Here is a 25074-nt window from a genome sequence, read left to right as displayed (position 1 = left end):
TAAACATTCTTCGTGTCCATCTTAATGGAAATAAGAAACCAGAGCCAGATCGAGATGATGCATGCAAATTCTGGATTTATGTTCTGACAGTCCTTTGTTCTAACACTAACACCTGTACCGCAGCAGTTAGCAAAGGAAAAAAGCTCCAGAAGCTGCAAACATTGCCTTGGTTGGATTGGTCTGACTGGCGAAAAAATTACACAGGAGAGCTTTATAGCTTTCTACAGCTTCGAGAAAATGTGAAATAACTCCAGCTGTTGAAAAACAAAGCCACCTCTGAAGAACAGCTACAAGCTACAAATAAACTAAACTGCACTGCCTAAAAGGACTGTTCCAACAAATGAAGTTTTGTGTTTCTTCACTTACTACTACTGAATCTAAGCAAGAAAGTCACTTGAATGTATTAACCATTTCTCTTGAGCAGAAAATCAGGGTTATTCTACAAAACAGCAATTTTTTTTTATTATTTTTTGTTAAACAGAGCGTTAGTGCAAGTTAAAGGAAATACACTTGCCACTCTTTCTGCACTGTGATGGAAAGGATTATGTTTAGTCCTCCAGAGCACAATTGGAAGGTGTAATCTTTTTATGTTTCCAGGAAAACATGATGCTTTACCAGATGCCAGATTAAATAGAAGCCAGAAGGCTTCCTATAATGGTTCTGACATTCCCACTGAAATCTGTTGTGAAACATCTACCAGGTGACACCCACATGGACTGAATGATGTACTAAAGGAATCTACAGAAACCCATCTGATAGCTCCACAGGTGTTTACACACACCCTGAAGCACCCATTTTGGCAGGGCCTAATCCATAAACCCCAATCCCTGATTATTTCAGCCCCCTGGAACTCATTTGACATTAAGCTCTTCACAAGGTATTGCAATAGCCACCATCTTTTAAAGCCTGTCCAGGGAAGCCTCTGTTATTTGCAGAACTGCTCAAAGTTCACTCAGGACTAGAAAACCTGCCTTCAATTTATCCTCCTTTCCACCTCAGCACAAGCAACTGCAAACTTTTTCCATATGGATACCAGATCAAAAGTTTAAAAGTGTGCCTTTTTTCCTTATAAACACTCACCAGTAAACATGTTGCCTCACGCCTTGGTAAACACCACAACAATCCTTTGAAAACAGACACTGAGTTTCCTCTCAGAGCAGCTCTGAAGTGTAGGCTGCTTTGTCTCCATCAAGCTTTCAGCACAGCTGCTGAAAGACAGCAAGAACATCCCACCTCATCTCTTCATCAAGGGCCAAGAGGCCTTGCAGAGGGACCTCAATACATTGGAGAGCTGGACAATCATCAACAGCACAAAGTTCAAAGGTAACCGCTGGGTTCTGTGCCTGGGGCAGAGCACAAGGCTGCACCAGGGTAGGTTCACACTGGATGTTAGAATAGATTTACCATGAGGTTGGTCAAACCTTGGAAAAGGTTGCTAAAAAGGTGGCTGATGCCTGGCACTGTTCAAAAGATGTTTGAATAATGTCCTCAGTAATATGCTTACACTTTTGGTTAGGTCTGAAGCAGTCATGCAGTTAGCCTCAATGGTAGTTGTAGGTCCCTTACAACCAAACTATTCTATAAAAAAAGCAAAGTAGTTCCAGAAGACTAATACGTTCCAGTTAAGCTCTCACACATCTTAAAAAAAAAAAAGGCTACTTTAAAAGGCAGAGGTAGTGTTTTATGAAGTAAATCTAATTAAACCTTAGGATCTTTTTGAGTTTTACTACCCATTATTCAGATTTTTTGAAGTCTCACCAACAGGACAATTTATTTTTATTTTTTGCTTTTCCTTTCTCCTATTCCCCCAAAACAATTCTGTTCTTCACAATTCCACCCAGGCCCTCCCCCCAAAGTCAGGAAACTTTCATTTACAGTAGCCACATCAGACTTCTGAACCTGGAACTAGCCATTCCCCACTCAATGAAGAGGCTGTTTTATTAAGGTAAAGATTTATTTATCATTTTTCACATCATGTCAGACCAAATGGTATTTACACAACAGTTCAAAATACACAGTATTCAGACTTAAAACAAGCAATTAACTGCAGCCTGTAACAAGCTGTACAAGCAGTATTCAAATACTCACTGCTACATAATTCCAGTTAAAAACCATGATCTGTAATGCTCCCACAAGCTTCTATACCTGAAAAGTTTTAGTATATCCTTTCAAGAGGAAGACTGCAGTTAAAAGAAGGCATATACACAAGCCCATTTAAGGTCATCACTCCAGCTGTCAGTACTTTGCTTCACCTGAAGTATCATCTGATACACTCTCCCTTAAACCACATGATACTTGTAATGGCCCTTCTTCAGAAGTACTGTCTGCATCATCTCCAGGGTTAAATTCTTCATTTTCTTCTTTGGATTCCTCTAAAGCCAGACTTTCCAATGTCTCAAGATTGTCAGTTTCTTGCCCTGTTAACCTCTGGAAAAATGCAAAGGACAGAAAGTACCAAGTTCACATTGAGTAGTAACCAGTGAAATACTGCATGAAGGATTGAGCAACCAAAACTAATTATATACTACAATCATTTCCCTAAAATTAAACTAACACATTCAGTTCACTTTTTAACTAGAGATAAAGTTTCTGTGTCTTTCAGTTATTCTAGATTTGAATGTAACTTCTAGCACTTGATTAACAAACTAAAACAAGTTCTTAACCTAGTCTGATCTTAAGGCTCAGCTCTGCTGACTTTTCTTCAACTAAAGCCTTAAATGAATGGCTTAAGTTAACTACTGAGGGACCACTAGTAAGTTAGCCACTACATTAGCATCTTAAGTCATTTAATTTCTGTTAGTTTCACTAACAATCAGCACTGCCTGAAAACCAAGAAGTCAGGTGGAACAAATCAGTGGAGTCTTAGGACTAAACTAAAAAAAAAGTGTACTAAGTTAAAGTTAACTTGATCAAGTTTACTTCTGTCTTAATCATGTAGTTCAAAATAATCAACTTAATTACCACCTCCCTGGTCCAATTGAAATAATCTGGCAGGCACCTAGCCTCTTATCCCAGAGGAGAGAGTTCAATCCATACAAAAACCACCATTAACACTTTCCAGGTTCCATGGCTCTGGTATTAGTCTGTCAGTTTCAGGAGCTGTTACAATCTCTTTCTGTTTCTACAGAAAGAGTGACAGAGACACCTGTCCATCTATACCTTCAGAAGTTAACCTACTTTAGGTCTGCAATTTAAAGTACAAAATAAACACGCATTTTTTCATAAAACACTAGCCAATAGAATCAGCCTTAGTTTTTGCACTGAGACAGTTGTCTTTCAAAACTTTGCTTGAGGTGCAGAAATACGCTCTCCTGGCCACTAAAAGCTTACATTTAATAAAAAGCTCTGTACAAAAAACTCAGTGTAAAGTATCAGTTTCCTTACACAAAGGTTTTTATCTATTATGCGCTTGGATAGAACAGAATTTCATTAAATAAGCTTTTTAGAGTAGTCAATATTTGTTAAAATATCCTTGTTGATTTCTCACATCTTTTCCTCTACAACACTGCGTTTAAGTAGTTTATGTACCTCGATCATGCTTGTCATATAATGCACGTGTTCAGCCAGTGACATTAGCTCTTCATTTTCTTCCTTTAGGCGGGCAATTTCCCCATCTTTCTGTTCAATTTCTTTGTGCAACTGTGTTCAAAAAACAAGATGTTAAAACAGGACAACAGCCAGTGGTACCAGAGTTCTTTATCTTTCACTAGCTACCTTCTCATTCTCTTGAAGGACTTCATACAGAGCCTTCCTCCTTTCTTCAGCCACTTCTTTCCAGTATTGAGATGAAGGACTTTCTGAAGTAAGAAGATACAGTAAGTCCATGCCTAGTACTAAATTCTGGAGATCACCTTAAAATACCTAACTTGTATACAAGTGTTCCTTACACTACAAGAATAAGATTTCTGTGTAGGGTTTTTCCCACAGGATTTGTTGTAAATTTACAATTAGAGACATGAGCTTACAGAAGACAAAAATCCTACACTGTATTAATGGCTATATAGACTGAGTCTTCTAGAAGCTGCCTCAGGCATGACAGCATGCTGTGTAAGACAGATGGTCACATTTACAACTCTCAGCCTTAACTTGTACTTTGTTAAAGACAGAAGTCTTATTCTCAAGTCACTGTCCACACCGAACTTAATCAGTCTCCCATTAAACTCAAGATATTTTATACTGGTCCTGAGAAACTAAGGGGTTTCTGCAGCAGCATCCTACATCAAGACAGACTTTCATTTTAACTCAGTCATTTGAAAGCCTGCAGATAAGCTAAAGTAATGAACTACTGGACTTCTCAGCACTGCACACCATGAGTTTATGGTAACTGGTATCTGGAACTACGGAATAGCAGACAGATATACATATAATATATACAGATTATAGTATTTACCATACTACAGAGGAAGTACTAAGTACTACATAAAAACACTAAACATTTATCTAACTGACAAAAGAACCATGCTTCAAGTTAAAATGCTATGCTCCCATTAGGATATAAGTGGAAGAAAACATTTTAAGAATTACCACGCACTTTTAATGAGATCTACAGCTTGAATGATATCATCTGTATTCTCATTTTCTTGCCCTTTGTCCACAAACACCTCAGCTTTACAAGTTGAGGAAGTAAACTTGTTATTCCAGAGTTTCCGTTTGACTGAAGATTTCTTCTGCAGAAGACATACAGGTTTAACTTCAGAGCAAAGTTTTTTTAAAAAAAAAGTTATTTTAATAAGTCAGCTTGCCCACAACTTCAAGCAAGTCTACCAGTTCCAGTTTCTTTACTAGTTCAAGCTTACAAACAACATTTTTAATAAACATGCTTAACACAAGAAGTGTCAAACATTTTTTCTGAAGTACTCTAAGATCACTAGTTTTTAATAATGTTTATTACTAAAATAGTAAGCCTTGGTGGCTAGAAAGCCACTAGTTAGTGGATTATATGCTTTTTTCATTAAAGCTCAAAATCATTTCAATAAAACTACAAATAACTACACAACTACAGCTGATTTAATTCATACCTCATTACCTCTGCCAACCAGGCAACCTTTTGCTGAAGGCTGAATCATTTTAAGAGTCTGTCTTGGGGAAGCACTGCATGCAGTATCTGTGAGGTATTTCTGAAAAGACAAACATTGCTTCAGAGAGTTGCCACACTTTTCTACATAAACAGAAACTCATGAGTTTATCATGCTTCTAATTACTGTAACCCATCACTCATCTTTTCAAGAAATGATACTCAAGCCTACTGCAAGGCTTGTGCAAAAAAAGGATCTAATCATTTACAGTAGAGATTATCTTAATCATATGAAGTTATGCTCAGTCTCTGCCCTTAGCCTTCGTAAAGGAACCTGAAAAAGTCATAGCACAAATATTATGACTACATTTCAAGGCTGTGTAAGATGCAGAGGAACACATACACTACAGCTGAAGCTCCCACAGCTGTACTTGACAACAGCAGTATCAATCTCTGGGGGACAGAGACAAAAGTCACTGCAATTGCAAGTTTACTTGGCAAAGGCATTCACATTACTTTAAGCAGTACCTGTTTTTATTACCCATGAACACACCTCAAGTGGCATTCATTTAAATAGATATGTTGCTTTGATTATCCACTAAACTGGAGTTCAGGGCTTCCTTGCTTGGACCCAGATGGGCTATTGTTTTGTATAAACAGTATGTTTATCACCTTTCTTGTCATGCACAAATACCTATTTCCTGCATTAAAGATTCCTGATTGGGTTGGTTACATGGCCACCATGGGACAGCAAACAATGGCAGACAACCAAGCAAAAACAGCCAGAATACAATGCCACGCCAGCGTGAGAAAGTTACTGATTCACACTGTGCTTCGTATGACAAGAGTTCGCCTTTCCCACGGTAGTTTCTGCCACCAATTACCCCGCTGTTGAACTACAGGACAAACACTAACTACTGTGGGAACAGGAATCACACCGTGTGGCAGACACTGCTTGCTGCTATTGAGGATTAGATTTAAGTGTACTCTGCCAAGGAACTATTGACCAATGCTTGAGTTAACCCATGGCACATACATATTTGAAAGTACAAGAAGCATGACCTATCAAATGGCTGTTTTCATTAATACCATAAATTCTCATTACAATCTCTCTACCCTCATGACAGAGGGCTGGTAGACTATTTTAAATTGCATTTGTACAATTCCAGTTAGGGTCTACATTTAGCCATGAAATAGTCTTGTACCAAGAGTAAGTGAATTATAAACTTCAGTAACTTCTAATCAGTCAACTTTTAAAAAAAGAAAGTTAGTGGAAACATCAATTCCCAGGCAACTATAGTTCCTTAAGCTGGCTTGGAAAGAAGCCTACCTACATACTTCAGTTAAAGCATGTTCTAGTCAAGATGGATTTAACTCTAAGACCCTCCCAAGAAAGGATAAAAGTTATAGAGCCTACTCTGTAGAGCCCTTATGGCCAGACTGAGTCAGTACTCAAAGTGCAACAGGTAGCTGACATCTAAGAGTCACATGGACAGACAGCAAGATGCCTCAGTGTCAAACTAAAAAGGACATGTTAGTTATTGAAAAAAGGATCCATGAACATGTATGCCCAAGCAGGACATAGTGTTCCCAAGCCACTCTTTACACCAGGACATAACCCAAGCCAACAGGAGGTAAATTGGGTGGGAACACACAGCAACAGGTTCCTGTGCATGCCTTTAGCCAATACAAAGCTTCTGGGAAGGCCACTTCCCAGATACTGGCCTGTACAGTGCCTGCACAGAGCAAGTAGTATGCTCAGGGCAACCTTTGTAAGTTTCAACTTTATGTGGGAAGCCATAATAAGTTTTAACATCTATTATCTATTCTTTATCTGTGCCTGTACCTCAATTGCAACATATCAGAGGTTATACCTGCAAAGATCCCGACGACTTCTCCACATTCAACTTTTGTTTCATTTTGGAATTCATGGGGATCCCTACAGAGACAAAACACACAAATAAACACAGAGACGAGCACACTTGGCTGCAACACCACCTCAGAAACACCCTAATACCGCAACATCACCTCACGGCCTCCCACCACAGCGCTCAAACCCCACCCATCTCACACGGTTACCGACCCCTCACAGCCCAGAAGCGGCTGAGGAGGGCACCTGGCCCAGAAGCGGTCACCCCCCCGGTGCCGCCCCCCTCACATCGCCTCACGCCCAAAATGGCGGGAGCGCACCCCTTCGTGGCCCCGCCCCCCGCCGCCGCGCAGCCAATGGGGAGCCGAGCCCGCAGCCCGCCAAGCCCTGAACGCCGCAGCGCTGCCGCCCGCCCGCAACGGCCCCCAGCGAAAGCGCGGCTCGCGCCCCGCGGCTGCAGCCCCGCGCCCCCTCACCCGCCCGGCGCCCGCTCCCCGCCAGCAGCAGCAGCAGTACGCGCGCGCTCCCCGCCGCGGACCGCACCCTATGAAGCGGCGCGGCTTGCGGGTTCCCGCCTCCCCTCCCGTCACGTGACCTCGAGCCAATGGCAGGCGGCGCTGGCCCCTCCTTGCCCCGCCTCACCTGTGGTGGCGGGAGGGGAGGGGGGGGGCGGTGTCGTGAGGTAACGCCGCTGAGGCGTTTTATTTCTCCTCAGCTTATCTCCTGCTGTAATGCCAATAAACATCCGCACAGTGAAGGTTGCGCTTTTCGCAATCAAGGTCTCACCGCTAGCCTTGGACGGCTATCAATACTTTTTTTTTTTTTTTTTTTCCAGGCAGTACAATGAAGCTATTAGAAATTATTATAATTACAGGCTGAATTGCATGTTAGTCTTCAGTTTGGAAATAAACTGTATGACACGAGGACGTCTTGAGAGTCGTGGTCTGACAAAAAAAATAAAATAATAATAATAATAGATCTTAATAAATCTCTCTCAACAAGTACAAGGAAATAGAGCTGATCTCCCTTGCTCAGTCTCCCATTCAGTGGTGACCCATTTAAACTCTAATTGTCCTCAACATCCTCTGGCAAAGTGTTTCCAGCGCTCAAGCAGCCATTGTCAGAACAGCCCCCGCCTTTATTTTTTGTTCTTTTAAGCCTGATTCCCATAGCTTCACTCCATGTCCCCAGGCCCTGAACTGGAAATGATAACAAGCAGCCAGTCCTCACCTACCTCCTCCTTTCACAGATCCCCCTCCAGTTCTTTCTCCCGGGTCTGCTCCATCATTCCTCTTCCTCCTGCATTTTTTCACTCAGTCCTATTCCTATTATCTTGAATAACACAGTGCCATCGGCAAACTGTCACCTCGGTAACCTTTGCCTTTAAATAAAGTAAGCTTCATGAAGAAAACAAAAATAACACATGCAGAAATGTCTAAGTTACTATTGCTTTGTTACAGTTGTAAAAACGTGTTCGTGCTTTGATTTAAATCTTGTTGATTCTAGAATAAAATTTGAAATTTCCATTTTGCAAAACACTAGCAGATACACTAAACTCAACATAATTCTTCAACATAATTCTTTCCAGCATTAAATCCCCTTTCAGAAATATGTGGATATGGGTAAAGTATACGTGAAAATAGAAATGATTTTAATATATGAAATATAAATACAACATAAAATATTGTTATCTAACAATATAAATAGTCAGTATTTTTAATAAAATACACAGCATGAACTGCATTATATACATTTTTAAAATTATATGTGTGCATAGATTTATATGCGTGAAAGGCAATGTAATTTTACAAAGCAATTTTACGGCCATGATACAATATTTGTAATGCTAATGTTCTCAAGCGAAACCTACTCAAAGATTGCCTTTTCAAAATTCAATTTTAATTTATAAAAAAAAAAACTTTTCAGGTAAACTTACAGCTCAGAAGTGGAATAACTGCTTTTGGAAATGTTGGTAATTGGAAAGGGCCAAGGTAATGGGCGGTGGTTCTGATGTGACAGTTCTGTTTGTTTGTCCTTTTAATCTGTTCCTTGCTGGAGGCATACGATCTGTAGTTTTATTACAAAGGTGCCACTCCTCCAATTTATCCAGCTGAAGAACACGTCCTGTAATGAACCGCTGTGTCTCAAGAGTTTTCCTTCTGTTCAGTTTCTTCAGTTTGAAAGGGTTTGTAAAGAATCCCTTCACCATGTCAGAAGGAACACCAAGAGCTCATTATTAGAAGCTTATTCATAGTCTGACTGTGGGAACCAGCATAATTATATATCAAAAACAAACAAACAAAAAAATCTCACAAAAAGGTTTCAGGTTGAATTTTTTTTGGTAATAATTTCCATTTTTGTGACTGAAGGTTACATTTAGTTAGGGGTTTTTACCTGAAAAAAATCTGTCAAGTCCAATACTAGCAGAATACACATTTCTTCAGATTGAGTGCAATATACTGCCATTTCTGCTTGTTTTGTTTCATAAAAAATAAAACTCGGTGTGATGAATACTCATGACTATTTGCACTTCAAGTGAGCCTGAGCAAACACGCTGAGGTTTCCCATAGAGCTCAGCCAATTTGTTAGATTGTTCACGGCAGCGGAGAATGTGTACTTTTTAGGGCTTTTATACTGTATTGCTGTTGATAAATGTTATCAGTTCTTCCAGCACATAATGTGTGTGGAAACTTCCTAAGCATTGTACAGCACCGGAGGGTTTGGACTTAGCTGTCTGAATCAAGTGCTGGTAAAATGGTATTTTATTTGACAGACGTATTGTGCCTTTTGTCAAGGCCTTTCTTTTAAGCCACAGAATTAGCAAGCTCTGGGGTACTTAAATATTCTATTTCTATCCACTATGTTTAGTGCAGGTAAATTGCATTATTATTTTGTATCTCGTAAATTACCTTATTACAGAAATATCACAAATGCTTTCCTGGGTGTTAGTATTTAATGTAAACAACTGCTGTGACTGTTCTAGATGCAGAGAACTACGGCGGAGAGGTTCAGGAGACCCGGTGCAGCGCTGCGCCTCTGAAGCATGTGAACATCTTATCTCACTCCTGCTCTGGGTGCAAGCCAGGGAGTGGGAGTGAAGCCCTGAGGCTGGGTTTTGGATCTCTGAATCAGAGATTCCCAAAAACGGGAGCTGTGGCTCTCGGGATGCCTTGCTGCTGTTCTCCTGTCTCTTCTGTCGAATAAAAGTGCCATTTATTTTAGGGGATGAGACGAAAAGCTGAGAAATCCTGGGCTGCAATGAATTATTCGCTGTTCTTAGTCTACATCTCGCTCAGCTGCCGTCTTCTGAGAGACTTGGCTCCCAACGTGGCATCTTTGGGGGATTCCTCAGAAGTCCCCGGACAGCTCAGAAGAAAACCGTGGGCATCCTGAGCGGACTGAGCACGTACCGCTCCTGCTCCCAGCCTGCCGGTGTGCCCATGGAAAGCTCCCCTGCCATCCAGCCCCTGGGTGACACTAGGTGGCAGCCTGGCCTCGCTTTGCCTAGCGCTTCCCCACCCTCACTGTACTGGTTTCCCTGCATCACAGAAGGCTGTATTCTTATAAAACTCCAAGGGAAGGATTATATACACACCACACTCCGGGTATAACTCACAAGGCAAAGCAGGTTTTCCAGAAGGGCCACTGCTGTAAATTAAATCTCTCCAGAGAGTTTGCAGTTTCTTTCTGTGCGGAAGAGAAAATTGTCCTGTTAATAGTGATCATTAGTAATCTGAGGGGAAATATTAAAAGCAAAATCTACATCTCACCTTCTGAATTTTTCCTCAGGGAAAGGGCTAGGAATTGATTAATCAAGCTAATTCCAATTCTGTTGACTGACAGTACTTAGAATCCTGTTTTCAGACCCAATAATTAAAACAAGTTGTTTGGAATTTTACTCTTGTCCTCTCAAGCACCTGCTGAGCAAACACAAAAACTACACTGGAACGTAACTACCTTTGTCACGCTGGTACACCTGTCTAATGAAGACAAATGCATTTGCACAGCACTAGCTGAGAACATGTTAAAAATGACACAGCACAGTAACAGAGAGTCAATTGGCTTTCAGACGGCAAAACATTTTGTCCGATGGAATTTGAATCGCAGGTTTATGTACAAACTGCAGGCAGGGATCCTCACTTTTAATATGCAGTTCAGATATTCTCAGAATAAATGCTACAGTTTTAGAGATGAGACGTATTTCTTAAACAAAACCAGACCCATGCTGTTTAAGAGATCCTGACCACCAGACTCAAAGAGGCAACTGTCTGTGTGCCTATGTTTGTGGATGCTGTCTTCCCAGCTAAGGTGCTGAGACCATTTAGCTATTTTTGACATCGTAACTGCACATACTCGGCACTCCTAAACAGGTCAGGAAAGAACAAACTGGACAAGTGAAAACTGAAAAACACATAATCATCTTTATTTATATATATATATATATACACACACACACTCAAATGCAATTATTAAGATAGAACAAACCCATCAAAAAGTAGGTGTAGTTCAGCCAAAGTTAAGGATCGATACCTCACATGCCCAAGAACGTATGGTCCATTTTATGACCAGAGTCCTACAGCTAGAAGGCGGGATGCAGGGAAATGATGAATGAAGCTTAATGCCGTAGCGATAGCTGTGCAGTGGATGCACAGTTGTCCGCAGCATGCTGTAAGGAATGTTTTCCACATCAAACATTGCCATTTCTCTAGACAAAAGCATTCCTGTTATGCCTTAGAAACTAATGTTTGCTCTAAAGATAGAACAGAGTGAATTACAGTATACTCTGAAGTACATGAAAGAGTTTTAATTGCCACTAATTTGTCTTGTTTGAATTTACAAAGGAATACTAATTTATTTTTGCCTCATGCATAAACATTTGGCACTGAATTAATCAGAGCTCTGTGTTTGAAGTGAGTAGCTTCAGGGCTGATACAACTTCTAACATATGCGGCCAGTACAATACAAAAGGGAAGTATAAACAGAAAGATAACAGGCTCCATCTCATCTCCTCCTATCTACGTCTGTAACTTATATATCAATTTGTTACAATCCTTTAAAAAAATAAAACTAATTATTAAGTTGGAAATTTAGAGCATTGGCATTAGAGTGCAATCTTGCCCACATGCTTATAAGAAAACTTTTAATTCTGAAAACAGGAGATAGAATCTGAAATCATATCAATTTTGAAAAAATACATAACCAAGGTATTTAAAAATAAATAACCAAGGTGTTTAAAAATAAATAACCAAGGTATATAAAGTTATCAATCCTCTTTAATTTGCAGAAAAGCCCACAACGTATCATGTAACCAAAATATGAAAAAGTACAGTGCTTAACTTCTCTGAAAACAGCACGAAAACAGTTAAATGGAGAATAGAAATGCAAGTTTATCACAGCGGAAAATAAAATATATATAGAAGCAACCAAATATTTCAGACTTGCTGTGCTTCTCAAAACTATGTTTCTCAAGCATCTCTCTATCTCCCAAGGAAAACTATAGCAATAACACATTTTTGTGACAAGGTCTTTCCTTCATGGACCATGCTGCCTGATTCTGTATTTCTCTGGGGTGACAGCTGAGCACTGTCACCCCTCTGCTGCTAGACAGAAGCCCGTGGGGATCTGCAGACCTTCAATTCCCCAAGGGCTACAGGACTACAGTGACACTGTAGCAAAGTCCTTCTCACACTGAGTGGAAGAAAGACGAAAGGACACCAGCTCATTTGTATGTGCAGCTTTAATCAAGCTAACCCAGGCCGCTGACCATTTAGCTCAGCCTGGATCTAACATGCACGAGAAACACAGTTTTTTGCTGTGCTAATGGGATTGAAACCTAAAAAAGAACCCTTACGTATTTTGCATATACTGCCACAACCTACTTGTCAGGTTTGTTTTGTATACCACCCACATTTCTGCCTCCTTTCCTTCGTGATGAAGTTTGTACTGATTGAAACAAGATTTGAAGAGAGAGGCAGTCTCTCATTAGACCAAATGACACAGCTGTAAAAAACACGCTGGCACACAAGCACACAAGCCTCTTTTATAAATGGTACAGAGTTGCATAACCTCATAGAAGCATAACAATATACAATTGTCAAGAGAACTGCACAATTGTCAAGAGAACTGCACAATTGTCAAGAGAATTATACAATTATACAATTGTCAAGAGAATTACAGATCAATATCATTTAAACATTTATTTTGCTAGGTCTTAGCTCCCCTGTCATTCAGTAGCAGCAATGCTTCTTCAGTAATAATGTCTGTTATTTTAACTAAGATGTTGATGTATTATTTTTCTACTTTTTTTTTTTTCTACTATATGAGCTGTGCTTTTTTATACTATATATTGTCCTTTTTCCTACTCTATGAGCTTTGTCATTGTGCACTGTGGAGAGAAAGAAGCACAATGTAGGACAAGACAGCTATTACTTATGGCATTCTTAGTGCAGGTATTTCTGTGCATATGCTCATATATATATGATAAACACACTTTAATCGTTTGGTCTACTAATTTGTGTAAACATTTCCAGGATATCTTTACTAGCCGGTGGACGAGAAGAAAAAGTCCTTCACTGAGTTTGGTAAGAGAGGCATAGGAGGAGGAGCAGCAACCTTTGCACAAGCAACTTGGAGCAACTTTAGGCCCTATCCCCTTCTGAATTTCTGTGAGAGGATTTGAGCGGCCTCTTGAAAGCCCTCAAGAAGAAACACTATTCTTGTGCCAGCATGACATTAGACACAAATTTTTGGACTCACTCCTTTGCCCAGGGCTGGGCAGCTGCCCGATCCCTTGTGCATAAGACAGGAGCTGTGCCCTATCCCTGTCCTTACAGCTCCCTAGGGAGGGCAGCTGGAGTCGCTGGGCTGGAAGAAAGCTCCTTCCTTTCTCCTTGGCAGATGGGCGAGGTGCCAGTTCCCTCAGAGGGCTTTCTGTGCCGGGGCAAATCCCCTGGCAGTATCGGTCACAGCAGCACAACATGGGTCACAGGCTGAGCACGAGTCAGAGCTTAAAATAGCAGGGGACGGAGATTGGGGTTTCAGGCTGCAGCACGGCAAACAAAACTGCTCTGACTGCAAAAGGGGGATCTAAACTCAGCTCTCGTTATGGCCGGGCTGGTGTTTTCATTAAATAATGTTGGTGTTCTGAAATAGCCCCAGCAACCTAGAGGTAATGTATTAGACACCTTTTTAGACACCTTGCTCTGCTCACGGGGTTGTTTTCACTAGGCATTAACACCAGGAGTGAGCACTCTTCCAGCAGCCCCCAAAAGGGTAAGAAATGGTCTGTTTCTGCCCTGTTCAAGACAACGGGGGAGTGTCCCTGCAACAGGGAAGGCAAGATGGAGTGTCTGACTCAGAGGGCTTGGCTAATGGCGGGGGAAGATGAGGAGATCTAAGGGCCGAGGCACGAGAGCTCCCTGTGAGACGGGCACTGGGAAGGTGTCTGAGGGAAAGCGTGTGAAGGAGAGGTGAGCTAAAGGGAAATAGCCAACAGGAAGAGTCATGAGGCGACAAAGGAAACCAGCAGAGACAAGTAAGAGCAGAGTGCAAATAAAGAGTAAAAAAATGACTGAAATTTACAGGAGTTTATCAGAGAGTGCCCGTCGCCGTGCTCTGCGGGCTCTGAAACACAACCAAACAAGCCAGGCAGTGCCTGCACTTGCCTTCTGCTTGTCATCTTGTGTAACACCCTTCTGCTTTTTGTGAGTCACAGACACCACCAGGGGGGAGGTGGAAGAGGTGCCTTCACCCCAGCGACCTATTTTTGCCTGTAGTGGCAGACAGACCTTGGCAAACAGCGAGTCGCAGCCAGCACAAGGCAAACCCGAGCTCCCCGCCATTTCAGGGGCACCCTCCTCCTGGGCCATTTTGGGTGGCGAGGCTTTCCCTGCCATGCCTAGGGGGGACGAGGAGGGGTGGAGACTCAAATGCCCAGACACTGAGGTGAAAGTCTGTTTGCTGCCTCCTCGTCTTTAGTCTTGCAATTTAGAGAAATGCTGGCACACGTGAACCGTGCCCTCGCTTCTCTTTTGTGGTGGAGGTGGTGTGAGGTGGGAGGTGTAAGCCTTCCCTTTAGCACAGGAATACAAACGCCTCCTTTTCTTCAAGGATTAGGCTGAAATAGCAACTATTTATTTCTAAAAAAAAAAATAAAATAAAAAAATAATAAAAAATAATAAAAACAACGCGCAGACCTCCTCAGCCGCCACAGAGGCGGGGGGGCTACTGCTGCCAGGGCTGTGCTTGTGTGGGGGGGTCCCCACCTCACACGTTATGGTCAGTGACTGTTTATTTATTTTTTATTTTTGATTCAGTTTGCTTTGCACACAAAGTGATTTAGGCAGAATTAAGCGAGAAGGGGCCGCCACAGGGCGAGGGGCAGCTACCACACAAGATGGGGGGGGGGGGAAAGCACATGACGCGATGCCCCCCCCCCCGCTCCCTCCCCACCAAGTGCATTGAGCAACCCCATCCGGGGCCCTGCGGGTCACGGCGGCGGGGAGGGGGGGGGAGCGGCCAAGAGGGACACATTTTTTGGCGTGGCGATGGGTCAGAGCCGCCCTAACGCTGCAGTTCTCGCTTTTTAATGGTGTTAAAATGCGAGCCAGCGGCTGACGAGCCACCTCAGGGCTTCACAGCGAGCAGAATACGATTCTGTGTTTATGCCCCCCCCCCCCGAGGTGCGCTTGGTACGCGCCGGCGGGCGGGCACTGCGGGCAGGGCGGCGCCTGCGTGAGTCAGGGGCTGCCATCTTGCGGGCTGGGTGGCGGCGCGCAGCTCCCGTCCCGTCCCGACCCGTCCCGTCCCGTCCCTCCGCGCTCCCGCTGCCCTCCGAGGACCACCCGGGCGAAGGGAGCCCTCCGCCGGCGCCTCTATGCCCGCCGCCTTCCCTCGGAGCCACTAGCGCAGGGCCCGCCGCCTCCTCCTCTTCCTCCTCCTTCTTCTTCTTCATCCTCCTCCTTCCTCCTCCTCCTCCTCCTCCTCCCTCCGCCACCATTTCCCCCGGCCGCGGGGCGCTGAGCTAGGCTATGGGGACCAGGCTGGGGCTGAGCGGCGGCAGCGCGGGCGGCCCGGTCAGCGCGTCCACCGCCGCGGGGATGGGGGGGCTGGGCGGCTTCGTGGCTTTCTCTTGACATGGCTCCCCGCCGCGCCGCCAGCACCGCCAGCGCCTCCTCCTCCTCCTCCTCCTCCTCTTCCTCCTCCTCCTCCTCCTCCGCTGCGCCTCCTGCGCCCGCCGGCTGCGGGTAGCGAGCGAGACACGGGCTCGGCCTCCTGGCGGGAGTCTCTCGGCCTCTCGGTTAAGTTTGGGGCAAGTTTCGGGAGGGGGGTGCTTTTTTTTAATTATTATTTTATTTCCCCTCTTTTTTTTTTTTTTTCTTCTAAAGAAGGGTTAATGCGCCTTTCCCCTCTTTCTTAACCCGGTCCGACGAATTCGCTAAAAAAAAAAACCTTCAATCCCCCCCCCCCCCCTCCCTCTGCCAACCAAACCAAACCACCTCGCGTGGGGAGGGCAAAAAAATAATAAAAAATGCCTGGAGAGAGGAAAAAAATCACCTGATAGTCGTGGGGGTTGCTTTAAGTAAAGGGGGTGGGGAGGTTTAAAATTGCAGCCTCGGCTTGCGATTTAAAACAAAAAAAAACCTTCTAAATTGATTTTTTATTATTATTTTTTTGTTGTTGGTTTCGGCACCGAAATCTGTTTGGCGAGAAGAAGCGGAAGCGAAACCCCGCTCTCCATGTCTCCCAAGTCGTGACCATGAAGTGAGAGGGGACAGGCCGTGCTACTGTGGGTGTCCCGCCGCAGCCTCTGCAGGGAGAGGCCCGGGGAGAAGCAGGAAGCGTTGGCCATGCACAGCCTCGGCTGACTGTGCTCGCTGTGGGGCTCAGCAGCGGCAGAGAGAGAAGGATCCCCGGGGGATCAGCAGCCCAGGGAGCCTGCGAGGTGTTGGGGGATGTAGGGCTCTCGCGCTGGGAAGGAGTCTGGGTTCGGGGCGGCGGTTTGGGGTTTAGTCTCTAGGTGAGATAATACTGGCCCTTAACCCCTTGCCAGCTTCTCGTCCGTGGCCATCATGATCCCTCTTCCCTTTGGCAGCAGTAGCCTCAGGGCAGCGATGTGCCTGATGATGAGCAGGGTGGTGTTAGAGGTGACTCCGCTGTTTTTTCTCTTTGCTTCCCTGCGAACCAGCGCTGTGTTGTCTGTAGTTAATTTTGTTGTTGGCAGAGAAATGTCATACTTCCCGGGATGTGCACTCCTCCTTTGCACCCTTTTCTCTGCTCTCCACCAAGTGTAATCGTTTTAAAGGAGGAAAAAAAAAAAACGGGCAACATAGCAATAGTGGAAATCTGAGAATAATAATCAGTAGAGTCATGAATCCGGCTGGGGTAAAACGCAATTTGTAATATCAGCTTTGTTTTTTTTTTTGTAAGCAGAACAAAAATTACCCCCCCCATGGATTGGGCTTGTGCCAGTTGCTTTTTATTGTACACATAAATTGTGATAAGATTTTTTTTTTCTTTTCTCCATTCTCACCCACTTATTCCTGCGGCTAAACTGTTCAAATTTGTTTTCTTTAAATTTTTTTTTTCTTAGTTTATTGTCAAACCTGTTTGTTGTCCAGCCATGGCTGGACAACTACTTTTGTTTCTTGACCCCTCCGATACGACTTTCTCATAAAATACTGCCTGAGGTGCGGTTTTGGGTTGCACTCGCGTTTTATCTATTCAGTCGTATTAGCAGGAATAAAATGACTTGTTTCTGTTGTACTTGAGTCTTATGAAAAAGTGCCCATAGCTTAGCGACAGTTTCCAAAGGCTTTAGTACCACCTGTATAACAAAATGGGGGACCCAAACTCCCGGAAGAAACAAGCTCTGAACAGACTTCGTGCTCAGCTTAGAAAGAAAAAAGAATCTTTAGCTGACCAGTTTGACTTCAAGATGTACATTGCCTTTGTGTTCAAGGACAAGGTAACTTGGTTTTTGTTTCTCTGCTCTTGTGTTGCAATGCAAACCTTGAGTTGACTGTGAGGGGCCAAATCTTACTGCCTGATGCATCTTAAGGATAGATCCTGACGTTTTGTTTAATTTTTTTACATTTCCTTATTGCTAATTTGTATTGTATTTGATCAGTTCTTGTGACAGTTTGGCTTTCCTTTTCAGATGTTTGTCATTTTGTAATGCAGAAGGTGCCAATGCCTTATTAAATGATCAGTTGGTAACTTCTGTGTTGAATAAATATTTATCTGAGTTGATGCTGTACTTTATTCAGCATAATTAGGGGCTGAATGGTGTAATGGTTTGCAGTGAAACAGTTAAGATGAGAAAGACCTGTCTGGAATGATTGCTAATCCTACTGTATTTATCTGGCTAAAGCAGAAGGGAAAAGCCAGCAGTTGAAGGGAGTGGTTGCAAAAGGCAGTGTCGAAATGACCTGAGCGTGTAGACACGTGAAACTGCTGCTGACATCTTGAAAGGGAGGGAAGAGGGGAAGTCCTCGTTTACATGACTATGTTGTAGTGGAAGACTACTGGATGCTGTACGTGTGGACGATACTTCTAAAGTTAACTTTGAGCTGGAGTTGCAAGGGGGTTTCCACTGGATGTGAAGAAAAGGAGATGCTTAAAATAACTGGGGCGAAGAAACGATGAGTGAGTGAAGATATAAATAGACAAATACAGAAAAGGAGGAAGTGAATGCACATGAACACTAATATTGCTTAATCTGCTCAAATGTATAGTTCTGTTCACTCCATGGAAGTTACGTCGTTCTAATGGAGACTGTTCTCTAAACTTAATTGGGAAGTTTCCCTAAAATTCTGAAGTCCAGTTCACTTTTGTTCATCAATTCTCATGCAAACCCTGCTGTATATAGTGACGTATTTCTAGGTATTATCTCATAGTAATACAGAGACTATTGAGCTAACTTGTATTGAGAGTACAGGGAGTACAAAAGTTTATTCTTTTTTTCCTTCTGTGCTCTTTGTTCTAACAGATCCAGTTTCCCAAGAAATATTAGGGTGTAATCAGTGATAATAATCAGATTTTCTTAGCAGATATGGGTCCTAATAAGATTATATCAGCATCTGATTGGTTTTAGTTGTGACATTCAGACTGCTTTGTAGAAATTCATTGCAAATGTCTGTTTTAAATCCTGTAAAGTTTGCATATGCGTAAGTGAACTGAGGATGTCTGTCCACCAGTTCGCTTAAAGTAGGAGGTTAGCTCAGCCTGGCTTGGTCAGCAACTATTTGCCTGTTACGTGTGTTTTGGGCAAGAGGGAGTTGGGAGTTGGTAAAATATGCTTTGTTATATAGTTTGTTAGTAAGATTAATGCTTCTCATGAGCTATAAAATCATATTTTTTATATTATTACGGAAAATTATAAGTTCTGAAATTAGCAAAAACCGTTTAGAAAGGATTGTAAATCTAATGCAGTGTGTGCTTTCTTTTTCAGAAGAAGAAGTCAGCGCTTTTTGAAGTGTCTGAAGTGATACCAGTCATGACCAATAATTATGAAGAAAATATCCTGAGAGGTGTGCGGGATTCCAGCTATTCTTTGGAAAGTTCCTTAGAGCTTCTGCAGAAGGATGTAGTACAGCTTCATGCACCCCGCTACCAGTCTATGCGCAGGGTAAAGTTGTTTTCTGTACTTCCTGAGTTTTAATTTGGCCATTAAACATTTGTACTTTTTCTTGTGAAACTTAAGGCTAATCCTGCTGCCTTATTTTCGCAACTATTCCGGCTGAAAATTCTGAGAGCATGTTTTTGTGAGGTCTGGTTTGAAGGGTAATTTAGCATGTGTGTTCTGAAATTCTGTTTAAATCTGTAGTGCTCATGCTTTACCTTTAATCTGTCTCATTGAAACATGTTCTGGGAATTTTCTCTTCTGCCAGCCTTTTTTATTAATAGGCATGGATAAATTATTGCAACAACTCCTGGTTTACAGCTAAGTGGTTTTGTTAGATGAATATTAGAAAGTAGATGGTCTTTCCCAGGAATGGTGGTTTTCTTAAATCTGGAATTGGTATTACCTGGATACTTACAATAAAATTCAATGGGAGACAAAGAAGACTTGAGTTGTTTTGGGAGTAATACAGACAGAAAATCACACAAATGTAGGAAGTACCACCTTTTAACACAGTGTCTGTATAGATGAGGTGCTTATCTGTATCTCCTAATGGATGGGCTGTTAATACAGAACTTTACTAATTACAGGATGTGATCGGCTGTACCCAGGAGATGGACTTCATTCTTTGGCCTCGTAATGACATTGAGAAGATAGTCTGTCTCCTGTTCTCTCGGTGGAAGGGATCTGATGAAGCCTTTAGGCCTGTTCAGGTATTCAACAACTTCTGTGAATGTTGAAGTATGTGGGCTCTCTTTGTGTATAAATCACACAATCACTTGAATTCCAAATTGTGCTTCCTATTATTATGAATTGTGATCTTGGAACAAATTGCTTAAATGGAAGAGGATCTGAGATGAAATTTCTGCATTATAATTTTGCATCGAGAGAAACATTTCAAACACTCTAACTCTTCAGTAGGCATCTTTGGCTATTTACATTCAAATTTTTGAACAACAATATGTGTATTGTTTTCTGTATGCACTCTGCAATAATAAGTTATTGGCAGAAATGTGCCGTATTGTTGATAACAGATGTTCTGTCAGCTGAATCTTTTTTTTTATGGAGGCGGTTAAAGTTGCACCTTTGTTTGAATTGTTAATATCATTGTTATGACTAATGTCAGTGTTGGCAGGATGAAACTAGGGAAATCTTTTAAGTTTTGTGCCAAGGCTCAGGGGTGTAGTTGTTGCTACGGTTCCCAATTTCTTTTTTCATAGATGAGAAAAGAAACAAAGAAACAGAAGTGGTTGTAAAGCCCCAGATTGAATGAAATTCATTGTTAGTGTTTTGAGTTTTCACTTGGTAAATATTCTATCATTTTTTCCCTCACGCACCGCAGGCCAAGTTTGAGTTTCATCACGGTGACTATGAAAAACAGTTTCTGCATGTTCTGAGCCGAAAGGACAAGACTGGAATTGTTGTCAACAACCCTAACCAGTCAGTGTTTCTCTTCATTGACAGACAGCACTTGCAGGTAAACTTACCCTGTCCTTCTCTTTTTCCTTTCTACCTAGAGTGAAAGCTTTTTAAGAATTGTCCTGAATGTTTTTTCTTAGGAATGTTAGTGGTTTTTCGTGGAAAAACCGATCATGTGTTCATGCTTGCATTTCAGCAGTTTCAGAGGAAACATGCTATAAATAGGACTCACGCATGCAAAAGCTAATTATAGGCCACAGATGTATTCATACAATTTTATGTTCTTGTATTAAAATGAAGTTATAAAAAAGAATTAGCAGTGTTTTGGAAAAATTAAAACATTGGCTTAGTTTATGTGATCCTACATAAATTATTCAAGTGGGAAAATAACAAAAAGAATTTAGCTGTTACAGCATTTTGATCTGGTCGTGGTGTGTGTGAAATAGTGGCTTTTACGTGCCTGTGGTGTTCACCCACAACCAGCAGCAAGCTGTTACTTGGGCCGGGTCTACTGTGGGTCTGTCTGTTAGTCTTGTGTGAACTTTCATGTTTAATAGCTTTTCTTTGGTTTTCCTTGCCTCTAGACTCCAAAAAACAAAGCTACAATCTTCAAGTTATGCAGCATCTGCCTGTACCTGCCACAGGAGCAGCTCACTCACTGGACGGTTGGTACCATAGAGGATCACCTCCGTCCTTACATGCCAGAGTAAGGTACTGGCCAGCAAAATGGGGAAGATCACAGAATGCAGCAGTGAATTTCCACTTTCCTCACCACTTTATTCTTTCAGAATTTAGAAGAAAATGGACTCATGTTCAGAACACTATACATTGTGAAACTTGATCATCCTGGATTTTTTTTGTCATTTGTATCTCAGAACTTTAAAAAAAAAATTTTTTTAGTTGTTTTCTGCATGGACCTTGTGAAAGAGAGGATGCTCTGCACACTTCTGCACTGCATCAGCATCTTACTAAAATGTGAAATGAAGGGACTGTACACAGAAACAAATGTATCTGAAAGCACAAGGTGATCATTTGTGGTGGTGTTCCCATTTGTGCTGGTCATGTCCCCTAACATCTATGTTAACCATCAGTATTTGGAGGGTGAGAGGTGAATGTAACGGGTTTAAAAGCCTTATAGCTTTGCTATTAATGATTGTATCAAAGAGCACTATCAGATTCATTTTAATGAACAGAGAAGTGGCTATTACAATAGAAAGTAAATGTGGGAAAGAAGTCTTCTTTTTTTTTTTTTTTTAAAGCAAAAAAAAAAAAGCATCTCATTTAATGTGTAGGCATTTTTTGCCTTTTTTATTTTGCTGGGCCATGTCTGAGTTTACTGGCACTTTGGTTTTGGATCTCTTTCCCCAAGTTGCTGTATAACTGTATGAAAGTATTCTTTTGAGTTGGATGCATTTATACAGATGAGGCAGACCTGGAGTCTGAAGTTGCTAAAGCAGCTAAAAATAAAGTAAAATAGTAGCTGCAGAAACAATGTTGGTAGAGGATTATTTTTTCTTGAGAGTTGAGACTTGTAGACTTGCTGGTGAACTGTGCAGGAAATACTGGTTTCTAAAACATTTCTTACAGAAAACCTGTTGAGGTTTTTTTTTTTTTTTCTTTTTGGAATAGACATTATAAAACAATGTAAAATAGTGTTTGGAGTGTCAAAAGTTGGTTCTGACAGAACATTTTCAGATTGTGCAATGATAAAAGGAAGACTACTGTATAGTTTTGTTGACAAAGAAGGTTCTGCTTAAGGGTTGAGTACTTTACTGGAGTAAAACTGTATAAGCCTGCTCCCTTTGGATAAAACTAGTGCTTACCTGTTTAAAACTTGTATTTAGCTTTTGTTTGGAATTGGAAAAAATTGGAACTTAAATAAATTAGGTGAAAGATGACCGGGTTTATTTGTGGGAATTCTGTGAATTGAATTTTACCAGTGTCTTACCTCAGAAGCATTACCTGTTGCAGACACTGAAAATACACAAACCGTAAAATGGTATTATGGCTAACGTAAAGATTAATGGCAAAGGTGTGCTTACATATGCAGGGAACATGTTTGCTTTGAAAAGTAGATGCCAGAAATAACTGCGTTACGGGCATGCTGTTGTATTGGTACATGGGTATTTCTAGTTCTTTGATCATAAAATAGTTTCATAGTAAGCGAATATGACCGTTGTTACCTTGATTAGCAGAGCAAATACCCTCATACCTAATGCAAGAAGTCACTAAAGCGACTCTTGTTCTTCATTTTGGTATCTTCAAAACAACAACAAAAGCCTCAGTGTGGCTTAGCTGGATTTCTGCAGTGCTTTTCAAGTGTCAGCATTGGTGTGATCCTTAATTTATAGTTCTCTGTAATACGGAGAACAATGTGTTCAGTTTAATTGCTTTTGGTGTTTTGTATGGGCTGCAGAAGACACACTGGTTATTTGTCTACTCTTCATGACAGTGACCCCGGAGTTAAATGCTACTGCGCTTTTTTGGAGAAGAAATACGTATAATACTGATTGGTAAATGGTCTGTTCAACACAGCTAACAAATGCTATGTTTTGCTCTGCTATCAGATTGAATTAGATGGACATCTACATTGTGTATGCTGAAAAAAGGGTTAAGGGGAACAACAGGCTTGAGAACATGGCAGTCTCAGACTGTATAAGTTTATTTTTAAATCTTTTGGCGTCTTCGAAAGGCATCACTTTCTCCCCTTAAACAGGATGACCCTAAACAGGATGACTTCAGAGAGAAAAAATGAAGTTTGAAATTGTCCCAGTCTTTCTTACTGGAGCATCTAGATTAAATTCAAACTGTTGTATTGGTTACTTTAGCAAAATGCCCTTTGGAAGTCAGTGGAAGCAATGTTCTTGGTTTCGGGCCTTGTCTCAGCTTAGTGGCTTTCTGGTAGTTCTTAACTTCAAAGTGTAGGTTTAATCTCACACAGCTAATGCTTACAAAGCACAGTTTCTATAAAGGTAATTACTTTGCTCAGTAGAGCTGTGTGTAAATACAAAAAGGCCTCTTGTATAAGACAGTTATCTTTGTTACCAACATGCTGTCAGTTGCTTGTGTGGCTCCTGGTATCCTAATACTAGGAACTGAAACACGCTCAGTATCACCTGGATATGTTTTACCAGGTCATTGCTTGAGGATTTGTCATGCAAGCTTGGCAAGTGTGAATGGGGCAGGAATAAATGTGGAGGCAGCAAAAAGAAATAGATAGAGGCCCATTAAATTTCTTGCATCTAGATGAAGTGTCTGGTGCAAGGAAGCTTGTGATAGGTGCTCCCTAGATAAGAAACATCCTAAGTGTCAGCATCTCGCCTGTGTATGGCTATACAGCTTATCTTGGCTTTTAAGGCTGCTTCAGCTGCATGAGTGTTATCAAAAATTGGTGGACGTAGCTGGTTGTACAAGCCTTGTCCTAAGATAAGGAGTTGTAATAGGTCTGTCGCTGTCCCGCAGTTGGTGCACTTTGCCACGTCTCAAAGCAATAAGGTGCTTCTGGAAAGCTGGTTTATTACACTAAGGTTGCTGTGTTTAGTGATACTTCAGATACTAGTAATGCTGGGACTATTGAGTGCTTTGTGAAGAAAAAAAAAAAGGGCAAAAACTTTAGATCAGGCTACTGATCTCTTGCTACATGTTGATGTTTTGCATTGCGATGCTAAGCCTATTAGAAACAAAGCTGGTAGAAGATGAATTGTTAGTTTCAATCTTCTAGACTTTTTTTTTTTTCTCAATCCCATTTCTAAAAGACCTGCTTGGCTGTACTTGAAACAGAGGATTAATCTTTACCACAGGTAGGTGTTGAGAGACCTTGTGAATGGTCAGGAAATGGCACAGATAGAAACAGCAGAACCTGAAGAAGTGTTTCCAAACTTGTTTTGCTCACCTTTTACCACTACATGAAGCCTAAACCTTACTGGTCCTGAACCCATCTGTTGAACCTGTGGTGGTGCCCTATGTTGGAAACTAAGCTAAGTTGCATTCCAAAATATTACAGCCACATATTATAGTAAGTGACTGCTCTTAGTGGTGTTCAAATGTATAGTGCCTTGCTGGGACATGGTAAGTGTTCAAAATGGTATGTATTTCAAAGAGTATTGTGTTCTTGGTAGCATGTTTTAGTATGGCCTAATGTAGTAGTTT

At 41.7% G+C, this 25074-nt stretch overlaps 2 protein-coding genes across 5 annotated transcripts; one reads left to right on the top strand and one right to left on the bottom strand.

Annotated features, from left to right (window-relative positions):
• Window positions 1-1935: 1935 nt before the first annotated feature.
• On the bottom strand, window positions 1936-7500 carry GMNN (geminin DNA replication inhibitor). 3 transcript variants are annotated; one of them, XM_027451870.3, is made up of 7 exons: window positions 7428-7500; window positions 6889-6953; window positions 5019-5117; window positions 4532-4667; window positions 3715-3797; window positions 3529-3639; window positions 1936-2427 (listed from the first exon to the last, which is right to left on the bottom strand). In XM_027451870.3, the coding sequence occupies exons 2-7, from the start codon at window positions 6943-6945 to the stop codon at window positions 2236-2238; spliced, it is 678 nt and encodes a 225-aa protein (XP_027307671.1). In that variant the 5' UTR covers window positions 6946-6953; window positions 7428-7500; the 3' UTR covers window positions 1936-2235. The 3 variants fall into 3 exon arrangements, with proteins under 3 accessions (XP_027307671.1, XP_027307670.1, XP_005023118.1); XM_027451869.3 differs by having other exon boundaries at window positions 7361-7457; XM_005023061.6 differs by lacking the exon at window positions 7428-7500 and adding an exon at window positions 7098-7218.
• An 8103-nt stretch (window positions 7501-15603) lies between these two features.
• On the top strand, window positions 15604-22823 carry C2H6orf62 (chromosome 2 C6orf62 homolog). 2 transcript variants are annotated; one of them, XM_027451868.3, is made up of 6 exons: window positions 16038-16182; window positions 16597-17850; window positions 19336-19512; window positions 20097-20219; window positions 20849-20983; window positions 21510-22823. In XM_027451868.3, the coding sequence occupies exons 2-6, from the start codon at window positions 17722-17724 to the stop codon at window positions 21633-21635; spliced, it is 690 nt and encodes a 229-aa protein (XP_027307669.1). In that variant the 5' UTR covers window positions 16038-16182; window positions 16597-17721; the 3' UTR covers window positions 21636-22823. The 2 variants fall into 2 exon arrangements, with proteins under 2 accessions (XP_071890947.1, XP_027307669.1); XM_072034846.1 differs by having other exon boundaries at window positions 15604-17850.
• Window positions 22824-25074: the final 2251 nt, after the last annotated feature.

Source organism: Anas platyrhynchos, chromosome 2, assembly GCF_047663525.1.
Source record: "Anas platyrhynchos isolate ZD024472 breed Pekin duck chromosome 2, IASCAAS_PekinDuck_T2T, whole genome shotgun sequence".
Classification (NCBI taxonomy): Eukaryota; Metazoa; Chordata; class Aves; order Anseriformes; family Anatidae; genus Anas; species Anas platyrhynchos.
Note: the sequence above shows the minus strand (reverse complement) of the source record. Positions and strands in the feature narration are given on the sequence as shown.

Excerpts from the sequence above, each read along its gene's own strand:
- GMNN (XM_027451870.3), bottom strand. The coding sequence starts at position 6,945 with ATGAATTCCAAAATGAAACAAAAGTTGAATGTGGAGAAGTCGTCGGGA. Across the intron at positions 3,640-3,714 it reads TCCTTCAAGAGAATGAGAAG|TTGCACAAAGAAATTGAACA; the intron begins GTAGCTAGTGAA and ends TTTTGAACACAG. Across the intron at positions 2,428-3,528 it reads ATATGACAAGCATGATCGAG|AGGTTAACAGGGCAAGAAAC; the intron begins GTACATAAACTA and ends GCATTTTTCCAG.
- C2H6orf62 (XM_072034846.1), top strand. The coding sequence starts at position 17,722 with ATGGGGGACCCAAACTCCCGGAAGAAACAAGCTCTGAACAGACTTCGT. Across the intron at positions 17,851-19,335 it reads CCTTTGTGTTCAAGGACAAG|AAGAAGAAGTCAGCGCTTTT; the intron begins GTAACTTGGTTT and ends TTTCTTTTTCAG. Across the intron at positions 19,513-20,096 it reads GCTACCAGTCTATGCGCAGG|GATGTGATCGGCTGTACCCA; the intron begins GTAAAGTTGTTT and ends TACTAATTACAG.